The sequence below is a fragment of the Mangifera indica genome, unplaced genomic scaffold (genome assembly GCF_011075055.1).
Source record: "Mangifera indica cultivar Alphonso unplaced genomic scaffold, CATAS_Mindica_2.1 Un_0094, whole genome shotgun sequence".
NCBI classification, from domain to species: Eukaryota; Viridiplantae; Streptophyta; class Magnoliopsida; order Sapindales; family Anacardiaceae; genus Mangifera; species Mangifera indica.
Window position 1 is genome coordinate 57,556 of NW_025401186.1, and position 13,142 is coordinate 70,697.

A 13,142-nucleotide genomic window follows, 5' to 3' on the forward strand; every position below is an offset into this window, starting at 1 on the left:
TTGATTACAGAAAATTTAGATTTATGTGCCTCTACAAAAGCTAATATAAAGAATAAGTGCAGTGTGTCTCTCAATGATATGAGTTGTAAGCTTTTGAAGAGAATTTTGGAAAAGAAAAGAGTATAAGATCTCTAACCTATTCCCCATCAAAGAGTCTTCAATTTATAGTCTTTGATGGCTAGAATGGTTCAAATGACCATTGGCTGGGATAATGTATTCGTTGAGCTTCGATAATGATGTTTTGACTTTGAAAACATGATGGGATAGGTGTCCTATTTTGAGAGACAGACATCATTTTACACATTTTAACTTAACAGCTTTAAATCAGACATCCAACGGTCAAATTTTTGAAATACACCACTCGAGGGACGAGTGCCTCTTTTTTTGGGACGAGCATTTTACCTTGCACCTTCAGAATTTCAGAATACTTTAGATGTGAAAAGATGGGCATCCCATGAAAGGGGATAGACATCCCAATCATACGGATAAGTGTTCCTATCATAGAGATGGGCATCCCTATCTATTTGGCAAAAATTATTGAGAGCTCCAAACTTGTAAGGATAAGTATTAGGCAAGCAAAGGAACCAGTGACCTACATTTAGGGATAGACATCCCTCATTTGAAAAGTTAAAAGCATAAATTTTGCCTATCTTTCAATCATAAGAATTTTATGTCATAGACTTAATTAGCTTATTAAATATTAATTAACAACTTTAAACTTAATTTTGACATAATCAATACACCTAAAGGTCCAACATTAATGTAACTAAATAATGTAATCAAATATAATGACGAATTTATCTCCATTTCTTTATGAACTCAAAAACCAAAATCAAAATCAAACTACAAACTAAACTGTATGAACTCAAAAACCAAAATCAATCTCTTAATTTAAAATTCTACCATTTCTTTATGTTTGTTTTTATTAGGTTGATTGATTGGATACATATGGACAAATCCAATAGTTAATAGTTAAGTACATCTAATTCAAATATTTTTTACCCAATATCAAAGGTGTCAACGAGTCATGCCGATAGCAGCACGACTTGTTATGCTGATAGGTTGGATCGTGCCTGTGTGGACCTAATAAATGAAAGCTCATGACTCGACCTAGAACAACCAAGTCATGCCATATTAGGCCTTTATCTCGTAAAACAATTATTTTAATTTTCAAAATATGCAAATTTGATTATTAAAAAAAAAAAGACTGGGCCTGAGCATGAGCCACTATAGTAGTGGGCTATGTCACCTCTACCCAATATGCAAAATGAGGAGTCTATTGTAATAATTATATGCAATGAGGGATAATTGAAATTTTTGCATGGATAATTTAATTTCAAGATTTTGAGAAGAATTTTATCATTTATTAAAAGTTTGGGGATTTATGGAACTTTCTTCTTGTTGATGTTGAAAACTCATGGCCAATCATGCTTGGCATTAATCCTCATGGTAGATGTGTGTTTTCTAAATCTTAATACATAAAGGCCAAAATAGTAATTTTAGCTAGCATTCGTGTGCTTGCTTGCTTTGTTAAAAGTTAAAAAGGTTTTAGAGTGTAAAGAGTATGCATGTGCAAGTTCATTTTGGATTCGAGTTCAGATAAAATTAGTTAAGTTCAAACGAATGATTAAGTTCATGTCATTAACAGACCAAGTTGGAATTGATTTGAACATTCAAATTTCAACTAGCTAAAATACAATCACAAGTTAAATTATTTTCTAGTCGAGTTTGGGTATCAATTTTAAATCGATCTTAAATTGACTCTTTTGAATTCAAACTAATATGAAAGTGAGCCTTATTCAGGCTTAGTTCAAAGTGAATCCAACCTTATAGGCATGCCTCTATTGGGTTATCATTTGGAGGTCCTATGCCATTGGAATTATATAGGTTCTCATTGTTTTTTTTTTTTAATCCTAGTTGGATCCATCTTGCTATGGGGTTATCATATATCATGAGTCATCCTTGTATGTCTCTTTGGCCCATTATATTGTTCAGGCTAATTGGGTCCTTATGCGATTTTATGTTTTGCTCTTTGGTATAATTACCACCATAATATTTCCTATAGTTAAATTTTATAACATATTAACTCGTATATAAACACGGTAATAGGTTGTGTTATGCTAGGTCAGGCCTATTGTGATGCAACCTATTAGGGTTACCGATCATGTCGTGCCCAAGGCCCGCATAGTTATAGGTCTTTACATAATGTCATATTTAACTCATCCTTTTATTCAGGTAACACACCCTTAACATATCTATGATCACTTGATTGATGCTCTCAATCTGTCTATCAATTTGGAGATAATAGGTTGTATTGAAATGTTAACCTCATACCCAATGACCTCAACAAACTTTGTTAAAATGTCGATAAAAATCTTGTATCCTTGTTTGATACTATTGTCTTGGGTACACTATGCAATTTGACTATCTCCTAAACATATATTTAATCCAACTAATTTGTACTAGTGGTATCCTTAACTACTATGAAATGTGCCATTTGGTTAATTTATCAATTATAACCTATAAGACATTAAATGTACTTCTAACCATTGACAACCAAACAATGAAATCCATCGAGATATGTTCTCATTTCCTTTCTGGAATACTAAAAAGCTATAAAAATCTTGATAGTCACTAATGCTCGACCTTAACTTACTAAAATGTCAAACACTTAACCACAAAGTGTAACACCCACAAGTGTGTCTAAGGTTAATTTCATCATTTGCCTCTTATAGCACTTATTATATTGTTTTTATGAGATTTTGGATGTGTATGGTTGCATGAGAGAGTTTAAACGCCTGTGTGTGTGTTGATAAGGGTAGAATAGTCATTTCTCATAAGGTGCATGAAAAGGACTAAGTTTGAGAGAAACACATGCTTGTGTATAAGGGAATACCACCTATGTGTAGTCAATATATTTGAATCTTAGATAAAAAACTGATTCATATTGATTTCAAAAATTATCATTAACGGGCAATAGTAAGCACACTTATGTGTATAATGGCACACAACAATGTGTTGTGCATTTCTGGAAAAAATAAAAGAATGCAAAGGCATTTGACTTATCAGAACTCACTTTATATTCAAAAAACTAGAAAGAAAATTGAGGGAGTTTGAGGACTTTGAAGTCAAGGAACACAAAGAGCCATTAGTAATTTATGAAAAGACTTGCTTGATCGTCGTTGGAAAGGTAAGTCAATGAACCTTCTCTATATTTTGTTATGTGATTTTTGACAATTTGATGATATTTTAATTTAACTGAGTATGGTTATCATGTTGTTCTTATTAGCGTATGCTTATGAGTCATTTATGCTGTCAGTTTTATGAAATTTCATCTTATATATATGTAATAATGATTTTTTAATAAAAGAAAGTGTTTTTTGTTTATATATGTAAACTGCCTTTTTGCTTTAATATAAAGTACGTATGTAAATTATCTAGATAATTCATTTAATAAGCAAGACTGGATTATCAAATTGTTCCATACGGATGTAACATTAATTAAGCAATAATGTCACATAATAGACATACTCAATGTCTCCAGTTGAATATCTTGAGATGATATTAGTGCGAGTGATGATAATGGTCATGTTACCAGGGCATTAGTATAGATTAACAATTAGTGAACTGGTTTTAAACGTGATCAAGCCATGAGACACTTCCTCGGTACTAAATGGTTGGCTTTGAGAGTCAGTCTTTCCATCATCAGCCATTTTTGATCTGGTTAATAAAGTAGAATCCTGAATGATTCCATGAGAATCTTGATTGCTTAATTTCCCTTGCAGTTCAGTTTGTTAAGCCAGATCAAACTTCTCACTTCCAACCACTTTTATAGTGGTCAGTTTAATCAAATTGTACATGATCCTCTGTGGAACTATCTATTACATCAATTTACATACACGGTGCAACTGTGTTAGGAGAAGATAGATTTTTGGAATGAATAAACTCCATGATTTTAGGTTCCAATATTGCCTTCTCATCCACAATATGCAATTGCTTGACATCATGAAAGGATTAATCTTGAGCAAGAGGCTTCAAACTTATTCATGCTTAACATGTTTCTTATGTTAGTGTTAACCCTGGTTTATTAGTTATTAGGTTGTATATTTGAATGTGAGTAGTGAATAATTTTGCTTTAATGCTAAATTAGGCTTTTAGTTAAGTGGAGATGGAATTCATATAAATTGCAATTTTTGATTCTTTACATAAATTTCTATATTTAATTCTTTACTAGGGTGCATATATTATCTATTGTACCTGACTGTAATTTGGTTCCATATTGGTGCTCTGCTACAAACAACTGGATTTTAATCAACCATTTCTATCTATAAGGCGGTTATCATCAACAGTGACCACCTCAGAAACTGAGGTTAAAAGGAAAATAGTCAATATTGTTCCCAAAATACCTGCTCTTCCTGCTTACAACTCAGAGTTGAAATCAGTCCAATCAAGAACCCAAGAACTATTCCTTTCGTATGGGAGCAAACGCCAAAAAGGCCCAAGAATGAAAGCAAATCACAAACCCAAGCTCCTGAGCAACCCCCCATTGCCCAAAGCTTCCACCTGCAAGGATTTTGAATGTTAAACAAAAGCCTTTGGGCAAAGCTCATGAAGGTACTAACATAAATGGTCCCAGACAGGAAATGTTCAAAACAATTCTAAAAATATTATCACATAATTAAGTATTATTTTATTCTTAATTTAAAATAACTCAATCATATGATAATATATATTAAATGTGTTTACTATTTATATACTCAAAATAAGTATACATAATTTTATTTTTAATTAATTGAGGTTTGACAAAAATGTCTTCGTATATGTATGTATATATATATATATATATATATATATATATATATATATATATATATATATATATATATATATATAAAAGACAATTTCATTATGTTACTTTGTTTATTCAACTTTTTTATCGTTTAGTGTTCATTTCTTACGTTTAAAGTAAGATTCAATCTATAAAATAGGAAAGAATATTTGCTTTTGTTTATTTTGTTTTATATAATATAAATTTCATAAATATGTTGAAGATTTTTTTTATATTTTTTTAAAAAGTAAGGCTTGTTATAAATAGCCCAACAGATATTGTCCGCTTTGGGCTTCAGGCCCGTACGGTTTTGTTCCTAAAACGCGTCTCTTGGGTAAAGGGCTTCTGGCCCCTGTTTATATACAAGCTCAGTAAACTGCACGGGAGCGATGTGAGACTTCAAGTCACAACACACCCCCCCATGGCGAATCGTGCTGATAACGTGTTATAAACAGCCTAACAGATATTGTCCGCTTTGAGCTTCAGGCCCGTACGGTTTTGTTCCTAAAACGCGTTTCGTAGGTAAAGGGACTTCAGGCTCGCCTACAAGATATTGTCCGCTTTGAGCCTATTAGCTCTCACGGATTTGTCCACTGAGGCACGTCTCTTGGGTTAAGGGTTTCTGGCCCCTGTTTATATACAAGCTCAGTAGACTGCACGGGAGCGATGTGGGACTTCAGGTCACAACACCCCCCCCCCCAATCGCGAATCGTGCTGATAACGTATTATAAACAGCCCAAGCCCGCACGGTTTCGTTCCTAAAACGTATCTCTTGGGTAAAGGGCTTATGGCCCCTGTTTATATACAAGCTCAGTAGACTGCACGAGAGCGATGTGGGACTTCAGGTCACAACACACCCCCCCCCCCCATCGTGAATCGTGTTGATAACGTGTTATAACAACCCAACAGTTATTGTCCGTTTTGGGCTTCAGGCCCGCACGGTTTTATTTTTAAAACGCGTCTCTTGGGTAAAGGGCTTCTGACCCTTATTTATATACAAGCTCAGTAGACTGCATAGGAGTGATGTGGGACTTCAGGTCACAACAAGGCTTTTTTTTTTTTCTTTTTTTTTTGGATGAATTTTAGGGTTGTTTGGTGAATGAGTTGTGAATATTAGGCTATAATAGAGTGAAAGTGTCTTTTTGGTTTTCGGTAATATGGATAAAAATTTTGATTTGGTTTGTTGTTAAAATTTAAAAATGTCATGTACAATCTTTGAAAAATCACATAAAAATTTACGTTTTCCCCAAATTACAGAATTTGTAGAGGTAATGTTTAGTGAAATGTTTTTGCCTATATTATAAAAGTAAGTCGGGTTCTTATGCAACATCCTTAGACTAATACATGACATTATGTGACAATGTCTAATATCATGCGCAATGTTGCCCAACTTTTTGAGGTGTTGCATAATCGGCAAAGATTTTTTTTTTCAACCTTTAACAATTTTTTTAAAAATCATTTAACATTTTAGAAAAAAAATTTTAGATATATGTTTCAATTTTTTTAACATTTAAAAATCATTAATGATTTTTCAATTTTTTTTTTAGAACATAGCATCGAGAAGAAAAAGAACATCTATAGGTTTAACTATACAACCCATTGTCACCTGATGAGATAATGTTAACTTATATGCATATATTGATGAAATGACGGTTAAATTAAATGTTGAGTTAGGGTTTGCTAAAAAACATTGCATATTATAAACATGTATAGATTTTGATTACATTGTTAGTGTTGACTTTTCATTTATTATAAAATATGAACATAATACAACCTCAAAACATGAAAATGATGTTTGTCAATGTTGATATTTTAAATATGCCAAAACTAAATATGCACAAAGTATCTTGAAAAATTGAAATCTTAAACAAGAACATGTTCGATGTTGAAGGTAAACCAATATGTTACTTTAACATATGGATAAATAAACCTAAGATGTGGAAAAATAATACTAAATCTAAAGCCTCTAATAATAACCAATATTTTCAAGGAGTGGCTCGCTTCATTTGTTTCTTTCAACCAACACCACCACCACAACCTACTTCTATGTGTCCTTCTCTTTCACATATATCAAATCCACTAAAGTGTTCTTGAGGAGTTACCACCAAAAGAGAATATGATTATTGATATCATTGAGATTGATGAAACAACCATGCAAATAGAAAAGTGTCTTATTGTGTGATTAGAATTTCTTTTAGAAAAATATGTGAGAATTGCAACAAATAAGTGTCTAGTAAATGGACCTATGCCTATTGCTAAGAACCAATTAGCAGCACTTGTTGAAGTACAACTAATAATGCCTAATAAGGATCGGTTGAGTGATATCATTGAAGGTCTGACTAATGTCATCAACACCTTGATTTATTGAATAGGCAATACTACCCTGATGACACTATGACAAACTCAAGACCCCTTCCAGCAAAAAACCATTACAAGGTCACAAACTTCTCATGGCGATCTCTCGCCTTTGCCAGTAGAGAAAACAACATAGTACTTCCCAATAAAATATCCAAAATGCTTATTTGCGTGGAGGTGATAACTCACATCATGAACATTTTGCTTCCTGTCATGGTGTCAACATATGACAAGTAGGTAACAGTGTCACCAGGAAGCATGAATTAAAAGTAAACAATCACAAGCTAGAAACTCAGTTTGTACAGAGTCTATACAGTTTGTTTGTAGGCATAATTTTAACTCTTGGACTAAATGCAACTTCTTATTACAGGAATATAAATGGGCAGAGAGATTTACAATTACCCGCTGTATACTGAGTATAGAAAGAAGCATCTCGGACTTTGAGGAGAAAATTTTTCGAGGAGATGAGAAAGTGTTTTGAGAAGCCTTGAAGCCATTTAAATTATGGACTTCACAACCAACTGTATACATGATTCAATAGGCTTAAGGTTTCTATTGTTTTATGCTTCTAGAATAGGTGTACGTAGTTCCTGAAAGACAAAGACATTGAATACCAGAATTTAGCTTAAATTGGATTGCATTCTGGTAGAGATAAAATAAATGGAAATGAAAGTTGCAAATAACCTCTGAGAAACGTAAATGTCCATGGTGTACATTCAAGGTTTTGACAATAGTTTTCCACTTGGGATCAACTAAAGGAGACTTGGAACCCTGAAATCTTGTACAATTAAGTGTACCAAACAAAGAACAACTATATGATTTCCTTCCAGGTGGAAGCTTTGGAACAATGGGAGGTTGCTCAGGAGCTTGAGTTTGTGATTTGCTATCATTCTTGGGCCTTTCTGGCATTTGCTCCCACACGAAAGGAATAGTTCGTGGGTTCCTAATCGGACCTGATTTCAACTCTGACTTGTAAGCAGGGAGAGCAGGTATTTTGGGAACAGTATTGACTGTTTTCCTTTTAACCTCAGCTTCTGAGGTGGTCACTGTTGATGAGAACCGCCTCACAGATAGAAATGGTTGATTAAAATCCAGTTGCTTGTCTTCCATCAAATTCTTCAGCAACATGCATTACTTCAGCACAGCACCAATATGGAACCAAATCACAGTCAGGTACAACAGATAATATATGCACCCTAATAAAGAATTAAATACAAAAATTTATGTAAAGAATCAAAAATTGAAATTTATATGAATTCCATCTCCACTTAACTAAAAACCTAATTTAGCACTAAATCAAAACTATTCATTACTCACATTCAAACATATAACCTAATAAAAAGAGAGAATTTTCATATCCATTATTTTCTAATAAATCGGGATTAACACTAACATAAGAAACAGGTTAAGCATGAATAAGTTTGAAGCCTCTTGCTCAAGATTCAAAACCTGTGTTTGTTTGTTAGAAGCTTTTATCTCAATTTAAAATTTTATGACTGATGGAGCATTTCCGCACTTGATCAAAATTTATTTCTCTTCATCATTGTAATTTCAAAAACTCAATTTGACAGAGCAACAATACTAACTAGCTTATACAGATGACAGTAACACTTATTAGGGTTCCACATTTACTGTTGCTAGTTCAATTAGCAACAGAAAAGAGGATTTAGCTGTCTAACAAACTTTCAGATAAATGAAACTCAAGAAACTGATCTGATTTATTATTAATGGAGATAACTGCCGGCTCCATACAACTTAAAGGCCAATAAGAATCTATAATTCCGAAGGACATACATCAAATTAACACTACAGAAAATCAAAAAGAACCTCCCTCAAGAGTGGAACTCAAATCTTTCATTAGCCTCCGAATATATCAAAAACCCTTCCCTCTTTTTTCTTTCTTTTGCAATGTAATGACTATATCTATGCCCAAAGGTCACAAAAAGTTTGAACAAACCAACAAACAACTTTTAAAGAATCAAAAGCTACAAATCTTTAATTGCAGAAACGTGTCTCACCCAAGGGAACAAAGAAAGAAATCAAAATCTTGAATCATACCAGAAGCAGATCTCATTAACACATACTTCTACTTCATCAAATTAATAAATTACGAAGCACCAACAAGAAGTCAATCCACAAAAGAAACAAACTGAGGCCAGAGAAACAGCAAATACCTCTTGAAAACGTCGATTCAGAAAACAATCTGGTTAATTTCTTGTAAATAATAAGCAAAACGAACAAGAGAGAGAGGATCAAACGGTTGGAAACGCGAGAGGAAGAAAGAGATCAGATTTATTTAATGTTTGTAGGCATGTGCTTATTTTAAAAAAAAGGGCAAGAAGTGGTACGTTACTTTTGATTTATACTTTTTAATTATGTTTTTCGGCTCATGTGTGATGTAAGTTGCAATTATTAAATGTGCTACGTCATTTGAGTTGGGCCAAACGACTATTTTCCGCCCCAGGTTGGATGTAAATAACTTTTCATCTATTAATTATAGAAAATTCAAATATTAACCCTGTTATTGATTAAAGGAAGATCCTCTGTATTTTTGCAAAATCTTCCAAATCTTGTTCACCTCGAACTGCTACATGTATACGACGGAGACACACCCTGCTTAATGGCTGGTGGGTTCAAGAAGCTGAAGCAATTGGATCTGGACAAGTTCGATGAGCTTAGATTTGTAGAAATACAAAAGGGAGCAATGTCGGGCATTGAAAAGCTTAGCATTCAGCGGTGCAAGTGGCTGCAGAAGGTGCCGTTGGGAATTGAGAATCTCACCGAGTTGAAAGTGCTTGAGTTTTTTGACATGCCGATGAAGAAGGAGAAGACTATTGGCGAGTTGCACACATTCCTGAAGTGTATTCAACCTATTGGAGAGACGGGGGCTGGGCAGTTTATTCACTGGAGAGTTTTAGTGAATGGGAAAGTGCTCCACTGCATAATGCTATCACCAGTAACAGTGATAACAGCCATGGTGTAGCTCAATCCTTTCTCAAAATTCACTTCCACTGCTCAACTCTGTTGTAAATAAAGGCTTATAGTTTGTCCGGTAAAAAGATCACCGCACTTTCAACCATTTTCATTTGTTTTGGAGGCGTGGATTTTCTTGCATTTCTGCTGGTGGGTATTTACTCGATTTGGTTGCTTGAAATGAGATAATTTAGGATGAGGAAAGTTGGCCAATTAATCTTGATTTCTTCAAAAGGCCAATGGGCTCAGAATCAACATCATCATTCTGTAATCATCAATTTAGTAGCTTGCAGTTTTGAACTTGCCAACGAAATTCTTTCGCAAACATGCACCCACAATTTCTATATATTTCTTGACATTGAGCATTTTTCCTTGACTAATCTTTTCTTATCAATATTTGGATATGAATTTTAAGTGTCTTTAGTAAAATTGGTTATGTATAGATAATTGTACGTTTAGTTAGTAATAATAAAATAATATTAAAATATTATTTTATTTAAATATATTTAAAAAATTATTTAGTATAAATTAGTATTATATTTGGTTAAACTAACATTACTTTATTTATCTTCATATTAATAATATGTTATAATATTTATTGTCAAATTATGAAATTAATTAATTAAATTATTTTTTTAAATTGTCATCTTATTGCTAATATATTGCCTGTAAGTCATATCCACTTTACCACAAGTTATTGCTATTTGCAATGATAACAAGGTATTTATCTGAAATGATTGAAAATATTAATAATATTAAATTGAAGTGAAAAGTAAAATGAAAAGTATAATAAAAAAATATAAATTTAATTTTTATCATTTCATCCCTAGGACAAGTTTGTACTTTGTCCATACGACTTATCTCACCTCACTGCTTGTGCTTTCCATTTGCATATCTCATGTGCACATTTGACTTCCATTATTTTTTATTTCAATTTTATCACTTTGAAGTGATAACTTTTTTTTAATGCATGCCTATGAATTGTATCGATTAATACATGTTTTGTGGTATATTGATCTTTCACTTTGAATCTTTTATCACAGCGTGAAGCTGAATGAATTTTAATACTCTCATATTCCACATCAATTAAAGGCTCTGGATCCCTTAAAAATGGATTTCAAACCTAAACGTTTATAGGAGTGGGGTCATGATGAATTGGAACATCATGGTCTGAAAAGCTCTGGACTATCTCACTAGGACCAACCCCTATAGTAACGTCATTTTCAATTTCTTCATCGCTTTGTCCAACATCACTACCACCAATATCAATATAACCATCTTCTTCTTCTTTTGATTCATCCATGGGAAAATTACCCATCTCATAACATCTCTCAAATGCAGACGTATGGTCTCTTGCCCTTTCACCCTGAGCTCAATTATGAACAACTATAATCAAGCTTACTCCAACCTCAAGATTAGCATGTAAGTTCACATAGCCCTTCTCATCTTTTTCTGGCACACTTTGCAGTTGTGGCTCCAAATTTATGTTATCCAAAGAGTGAACATTGTTCATGATTGGGGATGGGGTCCACCCTATTTTATGCTTCGAAAAATTATTGTTTATAGTTAGTTTTGATTTGTTTAGGGCTTGTAAACACGACAAGACCTATCACATCCTTTTTGCATCCATTGATAGTCTCATCAGAACCCGAACATCATGGTCATCTTTTATCCGATACGACAAATCATTTGGGTCGCTCACATTTTTCATAAACAATTGTACATCGTTCAAACTTCAATGATACCTAAATGAGAACATAATGCATCTATCAATCCATCGTAATTGGTTTTTGAATCAACTAACAATCGTGTTTGAACCCCACCTTTGTATCTCGGAATTTTATCAACTCAAGTTTGTTATTGCCCACTATTTCTGAGTATATATATATAACCTAAACTATTTTCTTATTTGAAAAATTAGCGTGAAATTACAAGCAACCCAATAGTTTGAAATAATTAATTTCAATCTAAAATGCCCACATGCATAATCGCTAACGCACACATACATGCAAACACACAATATTTTTCTGAAAAATCGTAATTCTAGTTTTCCTTCGATTTAGACACTAAAACTTATTCTATATACTTTGACACTAAGTACAGATATTGCTTGTCTACAAGCAATGTAAAACAACATATTCTTTCAACAAAGCAGCAATATTTTATTGTCAAACACTCTGTTCAAACAATGAACATTAACACAAACAAATAAAAGTCACATTTAACAAATATCTAAAACAGGAAACTTGGAATGTGATGATCTTGTGTGAGAAAGTATGCTTCAATTTTAAGGTGCATTTTGTTTGTTGTTTTGAAAGAAATGGTACGGGAAATAAGGTTCATAAAATAGTGGAAAGGGTATTTTTGACACAATCTAAGTTTTGCTTAAAAACGTGTAATAAAATTTTTGTTGGCTTAAAAAGGTATTAGCGGGAAAAAAATATCTATTTTAATTAATTTTCCTTTTCTTTTTTTTAAGATGATTATTTAATATATAATTACATATTTATATTTATTTTTTATTATATTATTTATTTTACATTATAAAATTCAATTATAAATTCTTTCTCTATATTTTTTTTCTTTCATTAAACTAGTAACAATTTGATAAAATAATTTTAACCTTTCATTTATGTTTTGAAAATATTAATAACATTAAATTGAAGGGGAAAGTAAAATGAGAAGTATAATAAAAAAATATTAATTTAATTTTTAGATTTTTTTAATTATTTTATTTTAAAAAGGTGTATCATATTATACAAGAAGATACACAATACAAAATATAAAAAATAAATTTTTAATACACAAACTGATAAATTTTCATTTATACACTTCCAGAAACCAATTTCAAGACCTTATTGTACTATTATAACTTCGTTTGAATAATGATCAATAGTTAAAACAAATTATACAAAATATTATATAAAAAGAATCAAATATTTAATTATTTACTTTTAAATTTAATCATAACAATTTATTACAAAAA

At 32.2% G+C, this 13,142-nt stretch overlaps 1 protein-coding gene across 1 annotated transcript; it reads right to left on the reverse strand.

Moving 5' to 3' along the window:
- Window positions 1-7,368: 7,368 nt before the first annotated feature.
- On the reverse strand, window positions 7,369-9,523 carry LOC123207692. Its single transcript, XM_044625165.1, has 3 exons — window positions 9,358-9,523; window positions 7,868-8,317; window positions 7,369-7,773 (listed from the first exon to the last, which is right to left on the reverse strand). Exons 2-3 carry the CDS (start codon window positions 8,309-8,311, stop codon window positions 7,744-7,746), a joined length of 474 nt encoding a protein of 157 aa, XP_044481100.1. The 5' UTR covers window positions 8,312-8,317; window positions 9,358-9,523; the 3' UTR covers window positions 7,369-7,743.
- Window positions 9,524-13,142: the final 3,619 nt, after the last annotated feature.

Coding starts and splice junctions, on each gene's coding strand:
- LOC123207692 (XM_044625165.1), bottom strand. CDS start 8,311: ATGTTGCTGAAGAATTTGATGGAAGACAAGCAACTGGATTTTAATCAA. Junction 7,774..7,867: donor GACATTTACGTTTCTCAGAG/GTTATTTGCAAC, acceptor TTTGTCTTTCAG/GAACTACGTACACCTATTCT.